At 43.0% G+C, this 21395-nt stretch overlaps 2 protein-coding genes across 4 annotated transcripts; one reads left to right on the top strand and one right to left on the bottom strand.

The window, feature by feature from the left end:
* Positions 1-586: 586 nt before the first annotated feature.
* Positions 587-9765, top strand: hvcn1 (hydrogen voltage-gated channel 1). The gene is made up of 8 exons (XM_088935979.1): positions 587-649; positions 1115-1285; positions 4387-4423; positions 5134-5342; positions 5967-6071; positions 6739-6970; positions 7251-7363; positions 7767-9765. The coding sequence occupies exons 4-8, from the start codon at positions 5166-5168 to the stop codon at positions 7821-7823; spliced, it is 684 nt and encodes a 227-aa protein (XP_088792105.1). The 5' UTR covers positions 587-649; positions 1115-1285; positions 4387-4423; positions 5134-5165; the 3' UTR covers positions 7824-9765.
* tctn1 (tectonic family member 1) lies at positions 9689-21319 on the bottom strand. Of its 3 annotated transcripts, none has more exons than XM_088935974.1 (14): positions 20809-21319; positions 20423-20540; positions 19457-19587; positions 19119-19279; positions 18486-18588; positions 18123-18235; positions 17410-17430; positions 16202-16342; positions 15421-15546; positions 14877-14959; positions 13627-13767; positions 12860-13013; positions 11892-12023; positions 9689-11350 (listed from the first exon to the last, which is right to left on the bottom strand). In XM_088935974.1, exons 1-14 carry the CDS (start codon positions 21317-21319, stop codon positions 11204-11206), a joined length of 2082 nt encoding a protein of 693 aa, XP_088792100.1. In that variant the 3' UTR covers positions 9689-11203. The 3 variants fall into 3 exon arrangements, with proteins under 3 accessions (XP_088792100.1, XP_088792102.1, XP_088792101.1); XM_088935976.1 differs by having other exon boundaries at positions 11922-12023; positions 20809-21107; XM_088935975.1 differs by having other exon boundaries at positions 16202-16339; positions 20809-21107.
* Positions 21320-21395: the final 76 nt, after the last annotated feature.

Genomic DNA, 21395 nt, shown 5'->3' with positions numbered 1-21395 from the left:
TAAATCGTTTAAGGCCCTTTTCAACTCATAGCACAAAAAAAATGGACGTCGTGAGAATTGTTAGATGAAGAGACAAAGCGTCATTTTAACCCTTTATTTACCTTTCGGATGATTAGCATAAAAGAATATGATCTTGGGTCACTGAACGTCCATATTATTATCCTTCACACTGAAGAAGAAGAAGTTTTATAAAGTTTTTTTTTGTACGAGAACAAGCATGCCATAATCTATATGATATATGAAATTCAAAACAATCTATCCGATTGTACCTCACACGTATCCAAACTTCCCTCTGTTCGTCGGTCGTTTCTCTGATCTTCTCGGCTGTAGTAACATACGGTGCTGGTAACATGTGTTACTAATTCACAGAATTCCGAAAGCAGGTTACGTATAAAACCACCATAATGTCCTGCCATAAATCTTTAAAAGGCGAGAATAATTTCCGACTCATCACACTAGCACGAATAATCATTCAATCGATCGAGTTAATCGCCAGGTGTCTACCCGCACTGCAGCTACTGTAGAAAACGCTGAATACAATTGAACTCCGTCTGATCTGTGACTTTATTTTATATCGGCAGAATGACTGGAAACAAAGAAATGCGGCACACCGCGGACCTCACCAGGCAAAAGAGAGAGAAAACATGAGGTAGGTCGGAGCTTTTCTTTAATGAGCGTCAATACAAACATCTGTTTTTTAAAGACACAAGCGAGTCTGACGGTGTTGGGGAATTCCACGTTAAAATCGATCAACTTGTCATTCAACCTCAGCATCTGTTTTGAAGTTGTCTAAAAAGTAAAGCGTGGTTACGCGATCAATACTGTTATATCCGTGAATGACCATTGTCAGCACTCATGAGCACTTCAAAAGCCCACCAAGTAAAGACCTGAAAATGGTCCATGAGTGGACACTGCAGTCCCGTAGCTCCTGTTACGACTCGCACAGAACAGTTTTTTCATATATAGTTGAATTCCCCAATTTATTTGTGTACAAAAGTCTCTCAACTGTTTCTTTGACTTGAGTAACGCCAGCATTGCACAAGGCCCCTTTCACTGGTTTGGGTTAGTTTGGGATTTCTGAGAGCTCCTTCGCTCAAACCAGATTTTCCTGCAGGACTGGAGTCGCAGCGAATCCCGACTCTACGAAAACGACTATTCCAGTCTCACCCTTCAGGAAAAAGAGAGCAGGGGCGGGCTTTTGCCGGGGTCAAAGTTTTCACTGAGCGTACAAGAAGGGGGGAAACGAGCCTATCTGCAACTTTTAAAAGACTTTCACACGTATCAGGTACTGTTTACTTTCTGCAAGCATAAAGATGCGTTGATCGTGCATTTACAGTATTACTTTGAGAAAAAAGGAACATACATTGATTAGAAGAAGAAATCGCAGCAGTGATGCGAACAGTTATGGATTTCAGATGCTGTTTTAATGTTATTTACATTTTGCTGTTTTGACGCATTTGGTGCACAATTAATAAACCGTCAAGCGAGAAGTTTTACGATCTTAATTGCTGGGAGTTGTAATTCGGTTTTGGTTGGTAAAAACATTTTCCCTGCTACCAGGAAATCACGAGTTATCGCATCTCCGAGGTTAGAGTTTTCTCAGCTGTTTCCATTAGACTTTGAAGAAACGCACAAAGGTACTGATAGATGCAAACTACTAGACCATCAAATCACAGTTATTTTATTAAATGTGAATATTTGTGAAAGTGGGGTTAAGGATTTACCACCCTAACCACCTAAAAATAATCGTACACATCCGCTTTTTTAACTGCTTTCCGTAGACGAAGTGGATTTGCTCCTTATTTTGTTGTAAGCAGACTTAACATTTAATTTGCAAAGGAAAACGCAAAATGTACGCGCACCTGTAATAATCAGGAGCTGCTTGAGTATTTGCACTGATAAAAGTACCGGGTACAGGGTAGTATTTTTCACAAAAGAGGAACTAAAGATGGATTGAAGGTGTCTAGTCATCATGACAGCAGTATATAAATAAAAACAACCCGCAGCTTGACATCTTCAGTGAGTCTAGTTTATTTAGGTAAGTCACATTCGCTTTTTTTATGCCGTGATTCATATCATTAGAGCACTGCTTTTTTTTAAAAAAAACATTAATCGAATATATACACAATTCAGTTAATCCTATGTGCAACGATGCATCTGCGTGTAGATACGTCAAGTTTTATATTTTACTTTAAAAGTATTACCAAACGCTGAAAACACCCACTCTTGTTTAGTGTGGTCGTGGAGCCAGGATAGACCATCACATGCCAAAGATGGCAGTATTTCTGAACTTGTGTAGATTCTCAGAACTTCAGCCTGTTTTAAGTATCTTGGAAATCACAGAGAGCGAAGTAAAAAAGGAAGCACGAAAACAATACTGTTGAACAATACTGCTGTTTTGTAATCTCCGTTAACTGTTGGGAACTACTTTGTTTAGTAGAAGTATTCCGAGGTGTACAAAAAGACATCCCTGTCTTTTTATTAGATATCTGATAACGTTCCTCTGGGTTTTTGTCGTTTTGTTTAGGGCGGCGAAAATTGTCCCTCCGATCTGTACTTTTGACTTTTTTTTTTGCCCACTATCTCATTAACAAAGAGGAATTGTATTGGCCAGTACCTTCCATTAATTTAACCTCCAGATGTTTGTGAATTTGTGGATGTGGCCAATCTATTTAACATATACAGGAGGCCTGTGCTTGGTTCAGATTATCATTGCCTGAGGTGAAGTGAGTCTTTGCTCGCTAATAGTCAGTAGTCTGTAGAAACACATAGAACACCATTACACATAAATGTCTGAATAACATCTTGTGCCTGCTCAATTAAAACATTCTGTATTCTGTAATTTTTAACAGAAGACAGCTTCTTCGGCATCCTCACAGATTGCTCTGTTTCAGAACAGTATATCAGAAAGGAGCATGCAGGCATCAGAATAGGTGTGCGTGCCTTGTAAAGAATAGATTGAAGAAAAAAAATAGTTTGGAATAAACACAAACTCATTTAGAGCCTCCACTTTCAGGCTCATGGAAAAAAAGGCATCGCTCGGCTTGGATCAATATTTGCAGTGTGTTGCTGAGTTTTTGTGCCTGTGGATTTGCTTATCAGAGACCTGCCCAGTATCTGAGGATTGAGAACAGCAGTGTTTATGTAGAGCAGAAGGATCCCATTTCACACCCTCCTGAGTGGGTTTAGAATACAAGAACGAATGAGCAGAATGAAGCTTGATTAGTGGAGTGGAAGTGATTAGATCTTACAGTACTGTATATTCATTGTGAAGAAAGGATCTAAATTGTTCATTAAATTTTAACAGCCTTTCTGGTGAGTAGATTATTTAAATGTTTTAAAAACAGAATATTTCAGGCAGTACAGCTGTACACAGGAAATGCAGTTATACTGAAGATGTGTTGTTGCAGTCTTAGTCTGCTCGGTACCAGAGGGACCTCAGGTTCAGACATCTGGCGTCTGTTCTCAGCTGAGGAGGCAGCGGTGCGGAGCTGCCATCTGTGATATTATGACTGATCACCTCTTAGTCAGAATCCCCCCCAAAGGTTTGAGCACTGTGTCTGGAGCATCTCTGGTTGAGTCGCAAGCCTGATTATTAATCCAATACTGTTTCTACATAGAATGTGCTTTTGAGACCTGGCTGTCTGTTAGAAAAACGGTTACATAGAGCTTTATCTGTGCTGGAATTAAAATGCATCTGGTCTCTTTTTAATAGTTAGAGTAGACAGAAATGGAAGTCTGTTTCTGTAGAAGTCAGCATTTTTCCGTTTTGTTTTCTACCAAATGTAATGAAGTGAATCCAGTGGAAGGCTTCTTAGAACAGACGTGAGTTAAACATTCACAATGACCTTCGTTCCATTTCTAATCAGATACCACAGCAGGTGTTTTATTTGTCATCCAGATACACTTGTTTGAATTAATCTGGAGCCTACACGTGTGTATTGTGATTTTTAACTGTATTATCCGAAGGAAATGTGTCCAAGTGTCCAAGACAGAAAGACCTTGATTGTACCTTTTTTTAATAATGACTATGATATCGATATTGATAAAACAAGTAATAATAGTAGTCAAATATAAATTATTTTTCTTTTGAGCTTTCATTTTAGTGTAATTCTTTACCCTTTGTCAGACTCTGTTTTGATAAATGAGCTCTGTGACGTATGCTAATACATACCTTGGGTTTCCACCTTAGATTATGAGCAGTGCTTTTTGATCTTCATATAACATATCAGTACCATCATTTTGGTATTCCTCGGTGTCACAAACGGAGGTACAGAGGTAAGCACTGCGGCCTCCCAGCACTGGGGCCCTGGGTTCAATTCCAGACCTGGGGTGCTATCTGCATGGAGCTTACATGCTCCCTTTATGTGTGTGGGTTTCCCCTAGGTGCTCCGGTTTCCTCCCAGAGTCCAGAGACACACTGGTAAGTTGATTGGCCCTGGTGTGAGTGTGTTTGTGTCCCTCTGTGCCCTGTGATGGACTGGCGTCGTGTCCGGGATGCATCCTGCTTCCTGGCTCCCTCAAGATGACATCCAGCAGGACTAGTTACAGAAAATAGAGCCTGTATTTCACATGTGTGGAATAACACAATAATAATAATAATGCAAGATTTTGACTTAATTAACATTTTGGATAATGGTATTGGATGGATGTCATGCTCTATCTGAAGAGGCATGTAATGTCTATGTCTCAGTCTTGGTTACCACATCCAGCTTCTTAATTTCATTCACTGGGCAACTCGTTAAGGGATCCTCTTCAGTGCAAACTGTTCTTCGATCTCCCAATTTAAAAGCAACAAAAACAATTGCAGAAAATAACAGATTGCTGTTCTCTTTCCTGGAACTGCTCCAGGCCCCCCCGATCGTTTACAGGTCCTTTGTGAGATCAAGAAAAGCGTTTCCGCTGAAGGGTAAAGGCTCTGAGTATCGCAGTGAATCTTCTGTTTCACCACACTGCATTCTCAGACTGTTCCTGACACACCTCTGGTCCTGCTGTTTGTTGTATCAATGAAAAAAAATGCTTCTTGTGTCCCAGACCAGGGGAATCTGAGTACAGGTACGTCTCAGAGCTTTCTGGCACTGTGGCATTCCTTGGTTTTCCTGAATTCCGGGTGGAAATCGTTGTTGCCCCCAGCGTGACAGCGAGAGGCTCCCGCAGTGTCCCCGATGTCTCGGTACCTGAGACACTTCACGGTGGTGGGCGATGACCAGGACAGGCTGGCCCAGCTGCACGAGGAGGAGTGCCTGGAGTCCTCTGCTGAGCTGGAGACAGAGCGGCCGGTAGAGCACGCCCTCACCTTCCGCCAGTCTCTGCAGAGGCTGTTCTCCTCCAACAAGTTCCAGGTGACCGACCGTCATTAAAACAGCTCAGCTGTAACTTCATGTTCTGTAACTGAAGTTTGGGACCACCTATATCTACACATGGTCCCTAAGTTTGGAATTTGGATCTGCTAAGAGACCTTGCTCATTACTGCTGCATGTGCAGCATCACAGGGGTGATGCAGATGACATGCATGGGACTAGCAAATTGATCTGAGCTGTCGACCATGTCTTTCCCATGCTGTGAGCCAACAGTGCAGACAAGAGAATGTATAGATGAATAAGGACTAATCTAGCTCTCATTCCTACTGGAGGCTCACAGGTGCATGCTGGTGTTATATTATATAATAATTATAGATAAATTAACTGCGCACATTTTATACAGTCTTGGTAGAGCATTATGCTAGCCATGGGATTTGCTCCCTGTTGGAGCCAATCCTCTTGACCAGCATGGTGGGTCAAGTCTCCTCAACAGAGGAATCAGCCCTTTATCCTCCTGATTGATTGATGGTGACTGTTCTGTTTATTTTACATTTATGACTAGATTACAGTGCCGAAGCATCTAATACTCTGTACATGGGAAGGTAGTGGAATACAAAACTTTAAACAATGGAAAAAATGGCCAACTGTCTACATGCTGATTGGCAGATCTCTGTGGTTTGCTTGGTGATCCTGGATGCTGTCTTCGTGCTCTGTGAACTGCTTCTGGACCTGGCTATCATCAAGGCAGATAATGAGAAGATTGCCCCCAAGGTAAGGAAACGGACACAGACGCCTGTGCTCACACCTCCTGCTATAGGTACTTGTAGCAGATATTGCAGGGCCATTGTGTCTCTGTTGTGTGTACCCTCTGCCAGCGTTCCCTTTGACTGTATTGGAGGGCTAGCTGGGAACTCCTGCTTCATAGCCTTAACAACTGTTCTCTTCACTGATCTGCCCCTTCCTACATCCAGTCCCTCATCTCCCGGCTTATACCTCTACTGATTCTCTCCTTTCTGCTAGTCACCTCTTAGTTGTTCCTCTTTGTCTTGTCCAGTCGGCCCAGCCTTAGATCCTCAGCCTGATCTATGTAAGACTGGTCATTACAACTCACTGAGGCTGCCATACGACACCAGGTCTTCCAGTAATTGCTGTACATATATTGTGCTTGTTTCCTGGCCAGATTGCCCCCTGACTTTCACCAATCATGGCCTCCTCATAATCCCCATCTATGAATTGGCTTCATCACTCTGATCTCCTCCCCACTGATAGCTGGTGTGTGTTGAGCGTACTGGTGCACTATGGCTGCCGTCGCATCATCCAGGTGGGGCTGCATATTGGTGGTGGTGGAGGAGGGGAGTCCCCATTACCTGTAAAGCTCTTTGAGTTATTATTATGATCTAATACTGCTGTTTTTTTGTGTCATGTCTGCTGTGTCCAGGTGTTCCACTACCTGAGTCTGGCTCTACTAACCTTCTTCATGGTTGAGCTGTTGGGGAAACTCTTTGCCTACCAGCTGGAGTTCTTCAAACACAAGTTTGAAGTGTTTGACGGGATTGTGGTCATTGTGTCCTTTATACTGGATATTGTGTACATCTCTCACGAAGACGCCTTTGACGGCGTGGGGCTGCTCATCCTGCTTCGTCTCTGGAGGGTAGCCCGCATCATCAATGGTGAGATGGCATGCTGGCACATATGGGTATATGGGCTTTTTGAATGGAGAATCACAGGGTTTGCAGAGCACTTCCAAATAGAAATTGGGAGAGGGGTGGAATTCTGGTTGAACCAAGTTTAATATTAAAGTACAAATAAAGCTGTGGGTCACTCCCATTGGCAGTTGAAACATCTTTGATGTGCCTTAAAGTTAACGACTTGTAGATTATGTGTAGCTTCAGTCACTCTGTAATTTCCCTGTTGATAAATGGCTCAGACTTTCTTGGTGTTTCTCTGCAGGGGTGCTGGTCTCCGTGAAGACTCGGGCTAATTATAAACTAGAGAAACTTAAAACTGCCAATGAACACCTCACTCAACAGGTCAACGATCTTCAGCAACGCAAAGCCCACATGGTAACTAAGGCTTCTTCAAAACGGTTCTTTCTGTTGAGTGCAATTTCAAGTGTTTGAAACGCTGTCAGAAATTAACTGTGACACAAATTGGATTGCTGGTGTCGTCAATGTATCTGTGAGGAAATTATTGGAACTTCAAAGAAAGCAAAAATGATGCGTATGAGTACAAATGCTTAGCAGCTGCTTTTTTTTTCTTACTTCAAAGATGATTTAAAAATCCTGTTGTGTTCCTGAGGAAGTACCGGTGGGAAGTTGTTTTGGTCCAGCAGACTACCATACTTAACATTTTGAAATATATATATATATAATTCAACATAAATAGTATATGGCTTTTTTATTATTTAACTTTTATTTTACTTACTGTGCTATGGATATCTTTGAATTTCTTTTCTTTTCTTTTCAGGAGGATGAAAATGACAGACTACGCAGACTGTTACAGCAGCATGGGATTAAGTACTAGAATGTGCAAGGGAAGTCTGTAGAACTTCACCTGAAGTCAAGAATGTTGTGGCATGATAACGATAATGCTTTTATACATGGTGACGTGTATAAAAGAGAGGAAATGTCAGTGATTTTTTTTTCTGTACAGGTAATTATCCAGAGTACAGAGTAAGTTTTTATTTTGCTTTACTTAAATACATTACATTTCAGAGGTCTGATTTCCAGCAGAAAGAGAGATCCAGGGCACTTGCTTTAATGTATAGGCGCAGTTCAAGGCTGTTATGATGCATTGTGATGCCCCAGGGGTACAAACAGGCATGTCCCACACTCCAGACACGCCCCTCTTTTCCTGCTGTGGAACCTTTTCCACACCTGTACACTCACTCCCCTCCGCGAGTGGTGCAGACACTGCCCACTCCTCAGTGTGTGTGACGGCACACATGCGGGCTTTCTGGGAACTCTGGGCCTTTGGTTCTGGGAATCCGCGAGCGAGAGTCTCCGTCACAACCCTGCCCCTGCCCTGCCTGGGGTCCTTCGCTCGCAGTTACCCGAGGCACGACGAGCTTCATCCTGATGACGCCCTGGAGCTCGGAGCCTCCCTGCTCCTGTTCCACGACCCCTACTGGCTCTCTCATCCGTCCGCCTCCGGGCTGGGCCTCGCACACTAACTATGGCCTGAGTCTCTTCTTCACCTCCCTCCGTGACGAGGCTTGACGCGCTGTCCCTCACTAGACACACACACACACAACCTCTCTGGCGCTTCACGCCTGTCAGACCACCACTGCGTCCCCACCAGAGACCGGTGTACCACCTGGGGGAAGAGTTCCTCTACCACGCCTAGCACCTGGGTACTCGCACACGGACTCTTGCACACTCTGCAGTAACACAATGACCTCACACGCAGCGGACACAGACAGCCCTGCTCTTACAACCTCCCAGTCGCTCTCAGGTGGCAGGCAGGTGCACTCACCTCGGTCTCACGCTCGCTGCCGTGTCGCTTCAGCCTGGCTCTCCTGCTGCCGAGCCTCTGCGTACAAGACGCCTAATCTCCCACACTCTCCCACACTCTCCCACATCCTCCCACAGCCGCAGCCAACTCAGGACTGGATCTGCTCGCCCTTTAATTGGGGCAGTGTTTGGCGTGCTCTTAAACCACTCCCACAGCTGGTGCTAATTATCACGGAGAGCTCCGCCCCCACGTCACGCACACCCCATGTGTCCTCACGGCATGCTCCACTACGTCCGCTAGTGCCCTTAAACAATGACAGCTACCATTCCAATTTCACACAGTTCTCTTAAGACTGAGATGATGCTGCAAGTCCAGTGTATAATATACTGATGTAATGGGTGGGTACAGGCTGTTAACTACAACAAAAAATGAGTTCTTGCCATTTTATTCTTTAACTTTTAGTTTACTTACTAAAAAAAACAAATGTACTTTGATGTTTGATTTCCTCCTCATCATTACACTCATTGCTATTCCAGCTTTTTGTGAGATACTGTATGCTTGCTGGTAATTGTAATAGACAAACCGCCTGCATATGCACTGATCTTATTGTGGTTTCTCCCGTTCCACTGTCTGGTCATTTTATTGACTGAATATCTTGGAATTACTGGCTTTAATAACCTGAAAATTCTGTAGTAAAAGAGCCTGACCTATGAATTCTGATTTTAGATGTCCAAATTACCATAGAATTGTAAAAGTGTATGTGTTATTTTTCTGAGATATGCTTAATGCCTCTTTTTATGTGTAGGTGCTTAAATGTGAAGCTATGTTTAAGAAAAAATGGGAATTCAGATTTTTTTTACATATTTAAGGAGATATATACATATTTTTCTATTTCAAAAGTACTATTCCATATAAGACACTTGTAAGGGACAGTCTTTATCCAAAATTCATATTGTCACAAACAATATACCATTGCTAATGGCATTAAAGATTGCAAACATTGTACATGAAACCAGTCTGTATTTAAGTTCTATATTTATAATCTGTCTTGCTTTTTAAAACTTTTATAACCCTTTGGTTAATGGTCAAGTTAATAGATTTGGATGGTTCATCATTATAACTTATAAAAAAGCATATTACATTTTTTATCAAAGAGTTTTTTTGAACCATTTACAATATATACAGTTTACAATAAAAAGCTTGTAGTTTAACACAAGTAAATTTACAACACACCTTGCCTATGGTTTTTTTAAAGGAATTGATTCCTCAAAAAGCTTGATGAATTAAAGAGCAGAATCTTTCAATCAGTAGTGTTGGTAGCCTATTCAATCACAACCATTAGGAAACAAAGGTGAACTAAGGCCATCGCTGACAATGGTTGCTGCAACTCAACCAAATATATGGCTTATGTGGGCTATGCTTTCTCTCTTACTGTTAAGGTTGTCAATAGGATGTGGTTTGCACAATACAGTACTGAACAAGATGAATGCAATGATAGAGAAGCTACTTGCTGCAGTGCAGTCTACCTGCGTCGACTGAAACAGGCACAACACACTCAGAACCACAAATGGCCTTGAGCTCCTAAATGACTATATTACACAGTTGTACAAGCAACCCTCAGTGCGAAAACACACCTTGGATCCAGATAAAAGCAGTTTCCAATCTTGCCAGCTGGAAATGCCAATGATGTAATTGATGCCAACTTCTTTACTACAAAAGGGTGCTCTTTCCTTCTATCCAATGGAAAGACAGCTACCATCAGTCCCGGGCCTGTATGTTTTCCAACTGCCCGGAGCGTGGAAGTTTTAAATGAAGTTGGGTCTCAGTTGAAACAGAATTATTAGTGGTAAACTGATTTTACATTCTTCAACCCCAAAAAGGTGTAAGAGTAGCCTGCTGTACAAATCTTGTAAAATATGGCTTGATTCTACTGTTTTTTGCGGGGAGGTAGAGTGGTAGAGATTATAGCAAACATTTGATACACAATTACTTCTTGGGCAAAAGCAATGCAGTTTAGTGAGAACTACTAACTAGCCCTCAGCCCTCCTGTTCTTGAAAGTATCTATAAGGGGAACCCTGAGAGCTACTGTCTAACAGGTTTCACAGGTCTTCTTAAATTATCGAGTGCTTTAGACCTGAAAATCCGGTGGCCACTGAGGGCCAAAGCCCTTAAAAAAATGTAAAAGAATGACCTGAGAAGAATGACATTTATGTGTGGCATAGCAAGACCAGCACTGAGTTGAATAAAACTCCCCAAGTTGAATTTAGCGTTCCTTGAGTTAGAAAGTTGCACAAAGCAGCTCTGTTCAGGGAGGAAAATGTTCATGTATAACACCAAGGTGATTTATGAAATCCTGTATATCAGTCCTCCCCATTACACTGCAGTGCAAATGGTGTTGTGGAGTCGTCAACCCACACTCGGCAGATGCCTTCTCACATCACTGCCCGCTTCACACGAATGGGAAGAAGAAGTCAAAGGGCAGCTTGGCATCAATGGTGGGTTGGGCTTTGTAGCCTGGCTGTGCGGGAGCTGAGACGTCAATGAAGGCCGCCGAGGTGGAGATCTGCAGGATGCCTTCTCCTCCGGCGAGAGACGGCTGCAGAGAACGCAAAGGAGAAAATTAGTAGCTCTCCAGACTGCAGGGCGTGTGGTCACAGCCACCTACTTCACAGACACGAACACTGTGTGAAAGCTAGTCTTTCTCACCACATTGGCAAATTTGCCTTATGAAAATTACTCACTAAATTTGCATGTTATCCATCATCTCCGCTTTTTCCCACAATTTGTATCATGCTTTATCAGGCAATTTTGCTTTAGCATGCTTTTACCATGATGTCACTGCACTGCACTACACTTTTAGCTTTGTCGAACATACTAGTTAGGTAACAAAGGTAGAGAAACAAATGGCTTTTGAGTGTGTAATGATATCATTTTGCCCCACAGCTGGTATGGCGGAATCTCTTCTACATTGCTAACAGACCACAAATTCCAGGTGTTCGTGACTATAAATGTGAGTAATCAGTATTTTTTCCATGCAGTAGAACGATCCAAGCATGCACGCTACTTATCAAATTGACAGTTTTAATTCCCAGACAGAAAGCAAACGAACTGGGATTCGCTATGACCCGATGGCGTACCAGGCTGCTGGAATTTGTGGAGATGCTCACAGTGACATTGAGTATCCGCGCCTGTGGGTTCACCAGAGACCCGTACTTCGTCCACCTCACTTCGATATCGAGGGACAGGGGTATGCTGCAGCTGGTCGAGCTCTGAAAGACCATCAAAGGGAGCCCAGTCAGAAAACACTGCAGATTCATCAACATGCGTATCCGCCTGCGATTCTCCCTTCATGATCCCCTGATTCATGGTCATTTGTTCATCCCTGTGAAACACACAGCAGGTTTTCTACACATAACCGTCCCTTGTGAAAGGATGCAAGATATAGCCATGTGTCATGGTGACTCAGACATTGCAAAACTCAGGAAAGTTTCCTGCCTCCACTCAACCCCACTTCTGCCTGCAGAAAGGAGACCCAAATGATTTTGTATTGTATACATATCTGGTTTGTGATGCTCTTATTAATCTCTATTTTCAAAATTGTTAACCTTTTTTTCAGCAGGTGTTTTTCCACAAATAGTTTTCCTCTTCAAGAACTGCTTAGACCACTTCCTGATGCTACTAAGAATCAGGTTAGTGAGTAACAGACTACAGTCATGAGAACAGGCCATGATTAAAACATGACTTGTGACTGAACTGTTATTGAATGTAGTACAGGGGGAGCACATCCAGAAAAAGAAATTCCACTTTTCTTCAACAACAACCGCATTGACACATTTAATCTCAGATTAAATGGCTAAATAAAAGCAGAAGCAGACAAAACCCCCAAAAATATTACCTTATCACATGTTCACTAATGAAAGTTACTTTTGTAAGAGAATGATAATATCCTATTAAACTTTCTAAATGAAGTTTTTATTACACCATATATTTGTGATTCACCAAAATGACTATGACATGTATATTAAGTATATTTATATATACTATATAAATAGCATATTTCTCTTAAATATGATGTATAATATCATAGAAGGTGTGAGTTTCTTACAGCTGTGGTAGTTTGGATCTTGACTGGCACCCAATCCAAGATATCCTGGGGCTGGGAATTCCCAAAGGATGCCACGTACTGGGGAAACTCCTGGCCCCTCAGCACCCCTAGGGTCTGTTCAGATACCACTGTGCAGTTATCAGCACTGTTCACCCTGCAGAGACACAAACAACCCCTGGAAGGTCTGTGCATGGTCTCTACTCACCACACTCGCCATAAGTCAAGGAAGGGCATGCTAATGCAATTTATATGCGAGTTTGTATCAAACTGTTACACAAAAGGAATGGCTTACTAAATAGATCTCTTGGTAAGGAAAAATACACTGAAACACTGAAATCACTTTATTTGAATGTTGCTGAAAATTGGCTTTACAATTCCTTCATAGTTCCTACTGAAGACGTTATAATCACTTGCTTTCTGCTTTATATGGACAGGAGCAAATGACATCTTACCCAGCATTATAAATCATGTTAAAACAAAGGCAAATGTCTTGACGTCTTATGTACATTATGCCATTTGTGCATGCCCATGTAAAGCAGTATGAATGTGGTAATAGCATCCTGTGTCGCAGTCATGAAGGAATTATGCAGCCAGTAAGCAGCGACACTCAAATAAAGCGTTAGTGTTTGTTTTTAGTGTGCGAGGTGGGAAAAATGACTCCAGACAAAATGCGTGTGAAAGCAGTTCAGTGTATGTGCATGAAGAGGACAGAGCTGCTCCTGCCCTCCCTGGATACAGCAGTATCACTCCTGCTGGCAATCACCCACCTCAGTGTACATCCTGACACCATGTTCACCCCAAACAAGACTGGGCTCCTCTCTCCAGCCGCCTCCAGGCAGTCTTGAAGGCTGGAGCTCTTAAGGACAGTCAGCCCTGCAAAACTGTTGGCACTCTGCGCAATGCCGGACGTACCAGACATGGTTAAGGACACAGCACAAAGCACACCCTTCTGTAAATCTAACATCCACATGGTCCTGCTGGTGCTCGGACTTTACATTCCACCCATGAACAAGCAGTGCTTGCATTGGCTTCAGTTCAACATTGGGTTCCTTCACCTGCACTGTAATGCCTATAACACATGTGATTGTCATTTTGTTCACATAGCACAATAAAAAGTACAGTGTGTCTGAAAAACTGAGAAAGTTAAAGCAACTTTGCTTGTCAATCAAGACAACCTTGCTTTTCCCAAATTTAATAAACAACCATACACGTTCATGTGTCCTGTGTATGATTAAGTAGCCTCATTACTTTAAGACTCGAATATGTTCAGCACTCCAGTATCTTGTATCGCTTTATTCTACATTTTGTCAGTGTTTAATTTATTACATGTTACAGATCATATCGTGAGAATGCAACCAGGCTCCTGTTGCTGTTTCTGTTTAGGATGAGTTACTAGGATAAATAAATAATGCATCAATAATTGTTGTATGTGACTGTGCAACAGCGGTATGTCCAGGTGATCTCCCAGCAGTGCACAAGGAGATTAACAGCACACAGGTCAGAAGCAGAGTCGGGCTTGAACTGGGAACACCAACCTGTTTCTCAAAGGGCTGGTCTTTCTAACGGAAACTGTGAATGTAATTAATCTGTATAATGAAACACTCATAGCCGTCTACTGAAACAAAACTGTCGTGTCCCCCATTTGTGATTAAGTAAAAACAAAGCTAATAGCCTTATTCTTACATTTTTATAAGTCGTGCCCACTACATTTTCTTACTGATGAAAAAGGTGGGATTTTTAAACAAAACTAGGCATTAGAGAATAAAAACAGCGCTCCAACAGATATTTTGACTTGCAGGATTTTGAAGTATTGCAGTTGATGCTTTAAGTATCCTGCATTTTTTTAGAACAGGACACGCATGTAAAATCGCAACCAAAATACACTCTTCCACATGATGATTTACTGACCACGATTCTGGTGTCTTAAATCCGTCTATATGCACCTCACGGCACATGGCAACTAGCTATAAACATCTATGAAGTAACGCTCGCAGTATGTAGCTCTGAAAAAGGATATTCTTCTTGTCTCCAGCCAGCCACTAGAGGGAGCCCAACAACGTATCCTGGATTTCCACTTACAGGAACGGGACTTGTATTCTCCTGAAAAACACAATACTGCATTATTTTCAACTATAATATTTAAAATAAAAATGTTCTTTCTCCATGCAATGGTCGTCTGCATTAACTAATTTTAACATATATTCTAAGCAATGCACGTTACTTTTAAAGGTATCAGAACATCAAGAAGTCCACAGATGTGAGGAACAACATCTCCACATCTAGATCTCTTGCTGTGTAACCCTTATACTATACAATCCTTTACATGTTGTATTGGGAATGATTCAGAGCAGTCTAAATCGACTCTCACCTTCATCAATCCGGGAGGTTGTGTGAAGACCAGAGCACTCACATAAACCCACACTAACACAGGGAGGACATACTGTATCAGTCCCACACAGGCAGGTGCCCCCAGCCAGGAATCCAACTCTTGAGCTGCCAGGCAATCGTGCTAACCACCCCACAAGCAATGGACACACACAACAGGTCTTGCTTCACTGCACCTGCACAAAGGTGATCTGAAACTTCTGTTGTATCGGCACTTTGGAACTGTCAATGGCTCCCAGGACAAAAGACACTGCAATATTCACAATTGCACCAGCTTCACTGTAGGTGACCACATAACCAACCTGCAGCACAGAAACACAGCAAACAGAAACACTTCACAGTAAGTGTTCTATCAATCCAGCCATTCTCTAACAGCTTCTTCCAATTCGGGGTCACGGGAGAGCTGGAGCCTGTCCCAGCAAGCAAGAGGCACAAGGCAGGGTACACCCTGCACAGGACTCCAGTCCATCACAGGGCAGAGTGACACAAACAGGACCGAGTTTCCCAGAAGACAATTAATCTGCCAGTATGTTTTTGGACTGTGGGAGGAAACCGGAGCACTCGGAGGATACCCACACAAACACAGATAGCACCCCATGTCTGGAATTGAACCTGGTGCCCCAGTGCTGTGAGGCAGCAATGCTGACCACTGTGCCGCTGTGCTGCCTGTAAATGTCCTAAGTCACTTGTAAATTCTGAAATTTAATTACAGGGAATTAAAAAGAGGTACGGTTAATTATCACATTCCATTGAACTGTAACTGAGACACCATAACAGCATTCCATGATTAAACACATTGAACACACAGAGTTGGGATCAGCTACAACACTTCAATCAATTTTTACTGCTGTGCATTTCAGCTTAATGCTCATTCAAATTCTAGGGAAGTACATGACTCCAGTTCCGAAGGAACAAACAGTTCTAGTGGAAGAAGTCAGAGAACGAGGGGGATCTTACTTGGAGCACTGCGTTGTTGCACACGGAGCTTTCTTCCAGCAGCACGGGGTTGTACAGAGAGCTGTCAGTGGAGCCCAGTCGGCTTCGAGCCCCATTCAGGGCCTGCAGTGTGATGGAGCTCACACTGACATTGACAAGCTGCTGGAGAGCAATCAGTCCGTCAGAGCCCGCACCACACAGTTACACACCAGAAGGGCTGTTTATATGATCTAACAACAGAATGCTGTATGATATTTTACCAAAAAGCACACACACTATGCAGTAGTTCAGGTGGGTAGCTTACACCCGAAGAAGGCTGCACAGACGAAACTTTGTGTTTTCTTTCTTCTCTTTTCAGCATGGAATAAACCTATTACTTGTTCCTTTGCACACTATGCAGTATCAACCAAGCAGTTTTAATGCTGGCGAAGTGATGGGGTTCAAATTTGACTTTTTATGTTTCGTACCGTTCTTAATACAAATATGTACAATTTCTCATGCTAATGCATCAGAGTTCTGGCAATTTGTCTTGATTGTTCTCAGCTCTTCTCCCATATGTCCCCATTGTCTTCTGGCTTTTATTCTCTGAGGTGCTCTGCTTCTCGTAATTTGATTTGTTCAACAAATTGGATCTTTTTGATGTTTCTGCACTCAGACCTTGGCTTCAAAACACTTTGCTGCAGAAGTGGTGCTGCAAAGATATTCAGCAAACGGTACTCATCCTCCGACGTGCTTGTGTTTGCTGTTTAAACGGTTCTTAACGGGTGACCAACTAGTGATGTCCACAGACGGGTGGGATTGACAGTAAACTGATCTCTTGCACAACAAAATGACTTAACCCTTTTACATTCCACACCCCCGAATCCCACCTCTTCAGAGTCTTGTAATAAAAAAAAACACTAGATTGATTAAAATCTTCTCTTGATATCAGTGCACCTCATATTTCAGGCACACCTTTTTTACCTTGATACATAACTGAAACACACCACCTTTAAAGTTCTTATGATACTGTTTAATTACTGTATCAATAAATCCCCATTTAACAGCATATCATGCAAAATAAACATGAAAAACACTGCTATGAACAAATGTACCTTTTTGTTGCACCTGAAGCAAAAACAGTTTAAAGCATTAATTCTGTGACTTTCATTCATACCAATCTACTCACAGGTTATGGCAACATTACTAAACCTTTGGACAATCTGTAAAGAAAACCAGCTGGGACTTACTTTATTGATGTCATTTTTAACCTGAAAAGAAAAAGAAACATGATGGAAATGGAAAACAGATTATATTGGAATATTACAATTGTAACTAGAAAGAGTTTCTGGGATTTAAGTACGTAATCTGAATCTGAAATAAATGTCCTTGCATTTCAGATTATTATATAGTTATTATAACAACAATGGGCACGAGTCAAAAGAGATGTGAACTTCTTTCAAGGCCTTTGATTTTCAAAACTCCTAACGGGTTGAGAAGGATTAATTATGTTAATAATACAAATGTCCATATAATAAGTGGCACAACTGTTTGTCTCCAAATATGCTTCTGTTGCAAAACCAAATGATCTACTAAAGTTAGCTTCCATTTTTTTTTTAAATTGACTACTGGGGTCTCTGTTCTTGCCAGATACTCTCTATGTGCCCTAACCCATGACAGTAACTACTTTACTTACAGGGTTTAAAGGGTCATGGATACTGCACATCAGTCCTAGGACTTTTAAGATATTTATGACCTTCTCCAAATAGACCTGCTTAAGTCCCAAACCACTGCTGTAACATGATCGACACTGACACCAACAAACTCTTGAGATCTGATCTGGACTGGAACCCAGACTCACCGAGATGACAGACTTGAATCTCATAAATGAATCTGCAGCTTTATCACTCCAACACATCTCACTGCTGCCAGCACATGAATGTAAGACAATGCGTTCACTCACAGAGAGGACCTGGAAACTGAGGTAGCTCTGCTGGCTGAGTGCTGTCAGGTTGGTACATTCAGCTGCCACGTTGAGGCTCCGACTGCACTGGGTTACCTGGTTTTCCAAAAAGGCTGTAAGGATGGATAAAAGGTAACAAAACAATTGTGAAAACTAGCAATAGTGTACATATTGTGTACGTATAATTGTACATATAGTGTACGTACTTATGAAGTAGATGTACAGTACGTATGCTTATAATAGTGCTTATAAACATCTTGTGCTGGTGGTTGGCTGGGTATAGATATATGGATAACCAAGGCCCTCCTGAAACATTTCACAATGATACCAGGAAATGGGGTGATGTAGCGATCAACCACGTACCGGCAGGATTGGTGTCGGAGCACTGGGAAGTGGCTGTGGGAGCTGGTAGCTTCAGAACCCCTCGGATCCTTGCTCCATCCACTGTCTGAATGACATCGCCATACTGAACGAGGAGGAGATGGCAGCTTAAAAAATATAGCACTTCTTATGTCACATGCATTGTAGCCTTTATTTTCCAATGTGCACCGTCATAATAAGATTCCATTCATCCCTCCACTTTCTGGGGTACCCCCTGGAGGGGATGCCAGTCCACGGCTGGGCATAGAGACACAAACAGACACACACTCACACCAGGACCAATTTTCTCAGAAGCCAATTAACCCACCAGAATGTCTTTGGACTGTGGGAGGAAACCTGCATTGCTGTGCCACCATAGTAAAATTCCATCACTTTAAAATTTAAAACACCACTACAGCTTCCCACATCTTAAAAGGAACAAGTCATAGGTTTATTCCCTGCTGAAAAGAGAAGAGAGAAAACACAACGTTTTGGCTGTGAAGCCTTCTTCAGCTTTATTTTTTACGGAAGGTACCTGGAGACTTGTATGTACTGTATAGAAATACGTGAGCATTGTCCTGGCCTACACTAACTGTAGCGGAGATTAAACACACAGAGCCACTTCAGCACGTTTACCTGGTAGCCAGAGGCGGGCTGCAGGTCTGCTCTGTCGGGGATGGTATCTGCCCCACCTCCATCTGCGGGGCTGAAGAAGAACCCACCGAACTGCCTGAACAGACTGTCAAAATTCCCATATGTGGGAATCTCCGGAGAAGCAAATGACAAGCCATCCTTATCTAAAGAAAAACAAAAGCTCTTTTGCAGTTTCTCTTTTAAGTCATCACATATACCGTATGAGTAACATTCAGGCATGCAAAAGGCTACTTTTCATTTTTCCTTTCCATTATTCCTGCAGTCATGGAGGATGATAAATGGTCCTTTTTACATGCTTCTAGAACCGAAGCTTCACCTACAGTTGGCAGTCTGGATGCAGAAGACATCTGGGTTGATCTCTTGCGCTACAGTGGATTCTACCTGCGCTAGGCCATCTTCTGTGTTAATGGTGTAGAGAGCAGCTTGCTGGCTGCAGAGCTGGGAGTCAGCACTGAAATACACAAGACCAAGTGTCACACCACCGCTGGGGCAAGCCGTCACTCACATCGGAGAACGTCACCACACTGCTTCCACAGTGGCATATCCAGGTTTGCACTTTGATTGAAAATGAACTGCAAAATGTTTTATGAACTGCTTATGCAGAAATAACGTTGTGTGGGTCCATGTTAACAGGACTGTAGATAACTACTTCACGGCAGAGAAAGCAAAGGCAATAATCTAAGTAACACTTACAAACTGGCTTTCATCCATACAGTTTATCATTACTAAAACGCTACTTTTTGCAGCTTCTATTTATTATTGTAGTATTAATAGATATAATCATACATAACATTCCTCAGACTGATGTCTTATAAATACATTGTGTTCAGGAAAGGGTGCTTATGTTCTAAACTGTAGGACAAGCAGCATTTTGTAAGATTTTGAAAGAGCAAGATAGATCATAGGATAAGTGGTAAGTTCTAAGGAGGGACTGGAAGTAGGACACCCATCCATCCGTTTTCCAACCTCCTTATCCTGTACAGGGTTGCAGGGAGACCGGAGCATGTCCCTGCCAGCACCAGGCTCAAGGCCCTAGACAGGACACCGGTCCATCTCTGGGCTCACACACACACACACACACACACCAGAGGCAGTTTCCCCAGAAACCAGCATGTCTTTGGACTGTGGGAGGAACACGTGAAGGACGTCCAAACTCCACGCCGTTAGCACTGCGCCACCTAGCCGCGAAGTAGGAGACGCACAGGACAGCTCACGGTTCCCAAGTCTGAAAAAGCCCCAGTGCCAATGCAGGACGTCGCCATGCGAGCCCGGCAGCGATGACTTACATCAGTCTGTCGACGGTGCAGGTGGTGAAGAGAGCGAAATCGCCCTCGCAGTCCCCGTCGCAGCAGCAGTTGACGTCACACTGACTCGCCAGCAGATCGCAGGGACACAGGTTCGCGACTGAGGAGAGAGGATCATGGGACCAGAATAACTGTTCTGTCAGCAGCCGCTGACGACCCTCCAAAATATTGCTAATGGATGGGTGGGGTGAATGCCTAGTTGTTTCGACCCAGAACAAAATCTGATTTTAGGATCGCAGTGCGAGCTGCACTGTACTCGCACGGCACCCCTAATAATAATAATAATAATAATAATAATAATAATAATAAGTCCCTCAGACATCTCCAACCTGTCACTGAACTCCTCATTGCCTGCTGTGTAATCATACCGTTAGTTATAGCCGGAGGAAGGGAACCCGAGAGCGGCAGAGGCCGAGAAGAGGGGGCCGATGTAGTCGGAGCTGTTGGCGCCTCGGCTCTCGGAGACACGTCGCTCCGGGCTGTCGCTTCGGGTTGAGGGGCTGTGTTAGTTTCAGGGGTGGTGAGAGGAGAGGGGAAACCGCTTGTGCTGGTCGTGCTGGTCGGCTGTGCGGTCCCCATCTCGGCTGGCTCAGCTGTCGGCGGTTCGGGAGCAGCTCCTGCTGTCTGGGATACAGAAGCTGCTGCAAAGTTTTCCACCGTAGTGTTGAACCCGTTCGTGTCTGCTAGAGGAGACGGCTCGTTTGCACTTGTCGCTCCGGTGTCCCCACTCTGCGCCAGAGATGTGGTAAACGTTTGCAAACGAATGACAGAGGCGAAGTTAAAGAAAATCAAAGTCCTTAGCAACACCGCCATGGTTCTTAGTAACCGTAAACAGACGGTTGAGCCTTTGAATCCAGGAACTGCATTTGGGATGGGCATCTTGGGTAACAAATACAATAATTCATGCGATCGTTTTATCATTTTGCTGGATGTAAGATGGGAGTAAAAGAAAACG

This window comes from Atractosteus spatula, chromosome 17 (assembly GCF_055471065.1).
Source record: "Atractosteus spatula isolate fAtrSpa1 chromosome 17, fAtrSpa1.hap1, whole genome shotgun sequence".
Taxonomy (NCBI): Eukaryota; Metazoa; Chordata; class Actinopteri; order Semionotiformes; family Lepisosteidae; genus Atractosteus; species Atractosteus spatula.
Note: the sequence above shows the minus strand (reverse complement) of the source record. Positions and strands in the feature narration are given on the sequence as shown.

What these genes read in the sequence shown, in the direction of transcription:
- hvcn1 (XM_088935979.1), top strand. Translation starts at nt 5,166, where the DNA reads ATGTCTCGGTACCTGAGACACTTCACGGTGGTGGGCGATGACCAGGAC. An exon ending in TCTCCTCCAACAAGTTCCAG is followed by an intron (nt 5,343 to 5,966) that starts GTGACCGACCGT and finishes GCTGATTGGCAG; the next exon opens with ATCTCTGTGGTTTGCTTGGT. An exon ending in AGCAACGCAAAGCCCACATG is followed by an intron (nt 7,364 to 7,766) that starts GTAACTAAGGCT and finishes TTTTCTTTTCAG; the next exon opens with GAGGATGAAAATGACAGACT.
- tctn1 (XM_088935974.1), bottom strand. Translation starts at nt 21,319, where the DNA reads ATGCCCATCCCAAATGCAGTTCCTGGATTCAAAGGCTCAACCGTCTGT. An exon ending in TGCACCGTCGACAGACTGAT is followed by an intron (nt 19,588 to 20,422) that starts GTAAGTCATCGC and finishes TGTGTATTTCAG; the next exon opens with TGCTGACTCCCAGCTCTGCA. An exon ending in TTAAAAATGACATCAATAAA is followed by an intron (nt 16,343 to 17,409) that starts GTAAGTCCCAGC and finishes ATTGCTCTCCAG; the next exon opens with CAGCTTGTCAATGTCAGTGT.